This window comes from Cupressus sempervirens, chromosome 4 (assembly GCF_028749045.1).
Source record: "Cupressus sempervirens isolate cs-2001-9-10 chromosome 4, ASM2874904v1, whole genome shotgun sequence".
NCBI classification, from domain to species: Eukaryota; Viridiplantae; Streptophyta; class Pinopsida; order Cupressales; family Cupressaceae; genus Cupressus; species Cupressus sempervirens.
Window position 1 is genome coordinate 425,993,997 of NC_143121.1, and position 6,012 is coordinate 426,000,008.

At 36.7% G+C, this 6,012-nt stretch overlaps 1 protein-coding gene across 2 annotated transcripts; it reads right to left on the minus strand.

The window, feature by feature from the left end:
- Positions 1–215: 215 nt before the first annotated feature.
- On the minus strand, positions 216–5,609 carry LOC149561853 (zinc finger CCCH domain-containing protein 18-like). 2 transcript variants are annotated; one of them, XM_089825389.1, is made up of 11 exons: positions 5,061–5,609; positions 3,976–4,806; positions 3,621–3,788; positions 3,351–3,533; positions 3,136–3,218; positions 2,505–2,717; positions 1,653–1,764; positions 1,332–1,519; positions 1,141–1,205; positions 924–1,045; positions 216–615 (listed from the first exon to the last, which is right to left on the minus strand). In XM_089825389.1, exons 2-11 carry the CDS (start codon positions 4,785–4,787, stop codon positions 576–578), a joined length of 1,986 nt encoding a protein of 661 aa, XP_089681515.1. In that variant the 5' UTR covers positions 4,788–4,806; positions 5,061–5,609; the 3' UTR covers positions 216–575. The 2 variants fall into 2 exon arrangements, with proteins under 2 accessions (XP_089681515.1, XP_089681514.1); XM_089825388.1 differs by lacking the exon at positions 5,061–5,609 and adding an exon at positions 4,900–5,040.
- Positions 5,610–6,012: the final 403 nt, after the last annotated feature.

Consider the following 6,012-nt stretch of genomic DNA (forward strand, 5'->3'; position numbering starts at 1 on the left):
TACACTCATGAAGTACTCCTACTTTTTACCCACATTACCATTACTCTGCAAACTGTAAGTACAAGTACAAACCTACAAAAGGACGTAAGACAACTAGCTCGTGAGCCCAGCCTGTGATACCTCAAGGTCTCTTGGTCGGTATTACAGGAGGGGTATACATCAATCACCCAAATACAGCTCTAAAGTTTTTCCATACAAAAGTCAGCAACAACATGTGAAATAAAGCATTATCTTTTTCATTGATTGGTATTATTGCAAAACTTTGTTACAAAGGTTGCTCCAGTTTAAAAAAGGAATCATACAATTGTTATTGCTTACCACTGTATTTTCTTCTCTTTATATAGATTGCTCTCTATATTTTTGACAGAATTTTGGAAGCTTTCTATCTTCACAATACGTATTAACAAAATGATCATGACACTGGCATTGAAGCTATCTAGACCAGATAACAAGTATATTCATCTCTTCTCTACGTCTCCTGTAATATCTCTAATAACTCTATACTACATGTAATTGGATCCCATATTAAGTTGGGGATCTACATAATGTTGGAAATAAAACAAAACAGTCATGAATCAAACTCTTAGAATTGATGCTTCCCCTGGTGTTGTGTACCTTCAAGAAGACCCAAAAAAAAAAAAAAAAGGATTGTGTTAGCATATTTCTTACTTAATATTATCAGATTTCTACAATTCATTTGAAATTTATAAATTTTATTTTTGAATTCAACTGTGTAAGTTTTTTTATTATCAACATTTCGAATTACACTCCATATTCCATCATTAAGACAAGAATACAAGAATAAAAATTCTGATCATAGATCACATTAATACTAAAAAAAACTTATAGACAGAATCTCACTTTAGTTTGAACTCGTAAAATATGAAACAATGGACTAGGCTGTGTAATGATGTGTATATTACCAAACTCTTGATGCTGGAACGACACGTTTTCCTGGTAACTCCTGAATAACCCTCTTTCTTGGAAGTTTAACGAACCGATGCCCACATATAAGACATTCATCAATATGGGACATTTCACCCAACTGCACTTATCCAATTTGGAATTAAAAAACATTAATCATTTTCTCCGGCCTCCACTAAAAAAGATGTGTGACGTGCAATTGAGATATTGTCTCACCTTTGGCATGCAATTCAAGCAAAAGGCATGGTTGCACTCCAATTTTCTTGGGTCCACAAGAGCACCTGCATAGGATTTGCAATAAAGATATTGGAACATTGATTGATTTCCATCTTGAACAAAAGGAGGATTCACATGATCTCAAAGAAAGACTAAAAAGATATGCAAAATGATTGATTTAGAAGCAGTACCGAGGCACATCGAGCAAGCAAGTGGCTTGTTAATGAAAGTTGGTAACATAGCTTGTCCTGAGATTTTGGGAATTGTGAGCAAACTTTCCCCTATTAAGCTCTTTGTTTCCTCTGAATTGTGCAATGTTCCATTACCTTTGGATTCAGTTGTATTTCCAAAAGGACTCTCTGGAAGGATGTGCCCGTAACTACAAGGAAAATTCCATCCTTACAAATTAACTACAGCAAAAGCATCTTTGCTCAAAAGGGAAACCTGTAGGTTGCCTTTCAAGATTGTCACATTCCTACTCTTTATCATGTCAATAGGTGTATAATTTGTACCTTTCTTGATCCTCATCGCTCTCATGGGTTGGTTGGGTCAGCCCATCTTCTTTACTCTCCAATACTTCAAGCAGATATCCAAAATGGCTTTTGGGAGAAAAGTTTCTGACATCTACATATATAATTAATTTTATCAGATTTCTACAATTCATTTTAAATATGATTTGTTTCTGAATTCTATTGTGTACATTTTAACCATACCATCAACGTTACAAATTACATTCAGATGTACATTTTAACCATACCATCAACGTTACAAATTACATTCAGATGTACATTGCGATAAGAGAATGGAAGAACCAATAGTGGCATGTTGTGATGGTTAAGTTGTTGCGTTGTTATCCTTACCATCCAGGTTCAAATCTCATGGGGATGAGGTCCCCCGTTTGTGGCCTCACTGGTTCATAGCTCCAGGTCAAAGCGTTGGTGGTACCGGTGGGCGTGTCGCGCCAACGCTACCGGTCATGTTAAAAAGTTTACCAGGCGTATTTTAAAAAAAAAAAAAAAAAAAAAAGAGAATGGAAGAATAGAATGATAAAATATCACTGAGTGTGATCCTCTCATTTTGATGATAGATCACTGAGTGTGATTTAAACCGTTGTCGCGCCAACGCTACCGGTCATGTTAAAAAGTTTACCAGGCGTATTTTTTTAAAAAAAAAAAAAAAAAAAGAGAATGGAAGAATAGAATGATAAAATATCACTGAGTGTGATCCTCTCATTTTGATGATAGATCACTGAGTGTGATTTAAACCGTTAATAATAAAAAAACATACACAATCAAATTCAAAAATAAATAAATTACATTCTATGTAAATAAATTATAAAATTGAAGAGACCTTGAATATATTACCTTCCCCTCTGAATTCTTCTTCATAATGTGCGTGCCCATTTTTCCCTGGACTCTGACCGGTACGGTAAGCAAGGGCAGCTGTAGATGCAGCAATAATTGAAGATTCATTGTTAATGAGATGCATCTCTGCAAGTCGCCTGCTTTCAAACTCAATAGCTTGCTTTTGCTCCATCTGAATTGTGACTGGTCCAGAGTTATCAAAGACCCTTAAACCTGCAAATATCATTTGTGCCCTTAATCAGACTATTAAATCATCCTACAATATCATTGTTCATTCCAAATTATCAATAACTCTCTTGAAGTCCCCATACACTTTTACATAAATTTCTGAAACCTATCCTTCATAAAATAGGTACAACTATTTGCAAGAACTTTTGGATGTGATTGTATAAAGTTTTTTAGCATCAATGTTTCGAATCAAACTGCATGATTTATTATCAGAATGAAATCAAACATATCCATCATCACGATGAAACCAAGCATAAAAGAGAATAAGAAAAAATGATAGTTTCATCCTGGTGATAGATTTGAAAATGTTGATACTAAAATACTTTATACAATCAAATCTTGCAAATAATTATAATATGTTCCCTTTGATTAAGCAAAACTTCAAGTAACCCTTGATACGAACCAAAATTCATTTGCTCGTTGTCCATGGTATCCAAGTTACAGGGAGAAATATACTTGGATTGCTCAACTATGTCAATATACTTTATGTTACACAAAAATGAACAAGAGAAGTACAGATAAGCGTATGTAATTTACATACCGTAAAAGATTAGCTTAAAAACGAAACATGGCAAGAGATAAGACAATACAAGTAATCTACTGCATTTATCTTGTTACCTGTCTCCTCCAATCTTCGCTTTCTCTCGATATGGTTTAACGAGAACACGGGCACCACACACATAATGAGGATTTCCTTTGGTCAGAATGGTTTTCACGGTTTCTGGATATATGAATGTAACAAATCCAAACATGCGTTTTTCTTGATAAGGTATCCTCACATCGTGTACAGGCCCGTAGGTTCTGATAATGATCCAACGTGCTTTTAAGTTGGATTACATTCAAGAATTAGAGGGAAAAGCCTAAAAAGAATACATATATCACAAGTACCTGAAATAATTTGATACATCCTTCTCTGTGAAAGCACTTTCAGGGGGGAAAGTCATATATATTTGCCGAGAGCTCGAATTCAACCCACCAAAATAATCCGACTCGCCTCTGTATAGCATAAATCTCTCTGCGTCCTCAGCTAAAACTACAGCATGCTGACCGTGTGGCCTGCCAAAAAGAAGTGGCATATAAAAAATTGCAATCCACATACCTGTTACCTTGTAATGATAATGAATTACAAAGTGAGGGTTAAAAATTACAAAAAAAATTCAAATTTCCAAGAAAAATACTAATTTGCATGGGCTCTGGAACATCACAGCCAAGTAAACAAACATAAAAAGTAAGAAGATGATACCTATCAATGAGGGTGACAGTACCCTTAAGGCGTGCCAGCAGCTTTGTAAGGCTGTAACCTGCTTTTCCATGGCGCTGGCTCTCTGTCAAATACCCCTCCGCCTGAAGTGTCCTCCCATATCTCTCATAATACAACTGAGGCAGGGAAGCAATTGAAATGGGCACCCTTTTCCCTCTCAGAAGCTCTTGCAACTCAATCTCTAGCCTCTCCAATGACCCATTCAGCAAATAATCATCACTGGGGCTGCCCCTGCCGCTGCCATTGTTATTGCTATTGTTATACTCCTGCTTCGAGTAATCATGAAGAAATCTGCAGTTGTTTCCATGTTTACAGTATCCCCGGGCAAAGTATAGACAAGGCTTCCCCAAAGACGTTGTATTCACATCGGAAACAGAGGAAGCCATGGATTTCAGCTGATCTGTCCACAATCTATCACCATTGTTTAGTAAACTAGGGAATATAAACTCAGAGGGCGCCGTGTTATAAGAATTGTTTGAGTTCGTCGGGACAAGAATGTGGTCTCTACGATAGCAATTTGGTAATGATAATGGCCTCTCTAATTGCAAAGGATCCCAATAGGGAAGAAATGGAGATGGAGATAGGGCAGGCAAATGAAATTTATACATTTCCTTATTTGCCTTGGCCTTAGCAATAAGGGAGTGCAACAGGGCATCTGGGCTGAATGCCAACCTTATCATTTCCCCATGCCCATTGTCCCTCGAAAGCAAATAATCCATGACTTCACACACATTCTCTGGCTCCATTCTCTGAATCCGCGAGAAAACAATCTGGGTAGCTTCAAAGACATCCATTCGTGTCAGATCCCCTTCCCTGCAACAAAATGTTCAACTACTAGAATCAGCCCAATCAAGCAAATCTGTAGCATTGAATAGAGCCAATCTGTTGTGATTTTCAAATCTTTACCTCGAAACCACCACAACCATCAATCAATCAATCAACCAAATAACCAAATGCACGAATCTCACTGCAACATCAAAACAGTCTGACTCCCAAGGATGCCAACTTACAAAATATAGGTACATCATATACTATTTGGATCATGGAAATGTAGCATAGTATATTACCTACTAGATCTTCCAAACTAAGTCCAGACCTGCTCCTGCCTTCAAGTACTCGTATCTTCTATTCCTCCAAACAGGATTTGGTAGTTGGGTATTTACAATTGTATATAATCATGGCCGCCCACAGATAACATCACCAACTATCACAGAGGACTAAACAAACTCTCTATAACATATTCGCCATTAGAAGCATAAACAATCAACAAAGAAAGTATTTTTGAAGGCAATCTCAGAGAGTAAACCTAAAAATGGTGAGAAGAGGAAGAAAAGAAGGAATTTTGGGGAGTGGGGACCTATTTCTCTGAGATTTGAACAAGAACAGCTAAATGGAACCGTGCTCTGAATCAACACACGTGATACTTGTTTTACTTAAGTTAACACTTTCTCCAACAATTCAGAGCATCACAGATTTATACAAGATGAAAAAAGATTTATCAACCCATCAGTTAAATAGACGGATAGCTTAAGCACCAGTTTAACCAGCAGTTTTTCGCCTTTGAGGATTAGGAGGCTTGAATTTCATCACGTAGAAGTACTAATGTTTATCCGCGCCATTCAGATAACTGTAATTCATATGTAATTGTTTATCCAAAAGAAATTAATAATGATTTGTGGGTTGGCGCGGGTAGACTGTGCAAACCGCCAATTTGAAGGTTTTTATGTTAGATTTCGCATTAGCCCGATTTACGGCCTTGATAGATAGATATGGTTTATATGCCTTTGAATTGACGGTAAGCATTAATTAGTCCTGTTTTAATGAAGGTTGACCAAGAATCCGTGGATCCAGCTTTCAGTAGTACTATTGCTCTTTTTTCTAAGAGAGACTCTAAATGATACAATCAATCATAAAATTAGATTTCAAAAGCAACGCTAGAGAAATGTTTGATGCTTTGGGAATTCTCCACTTTTATCCCTCTTGCTTTGGGTGAGATCACATTTGCTATAAATGCACATA

What these genes read in the sequence shown, in the direction of transcription:
- LOC149561853 (XM_089825388.1), bottom strand. Translation starts at nt 4,919, where the DNA reads ATGGTTGTGGTGGTTTCGAG. An exon ending in AGAAGAATTCAGAGGGGAAG is followed by an intron (nt 1,765 to 2,504) that starts GTAATATATTCA and finishes TTATATATGTAG; the next exon opens with ATGTCAGAAACTTTTCTCCC. An exon ending in TGCTTGCTCGATGTGCCTCG is followed by an intron (nt 1,206 to 1,331) that starts GTACTGCTTCTA and finishes AATCCTATGCAG; the next exon opens with GTGCTCTTGTGGACCCAAGA.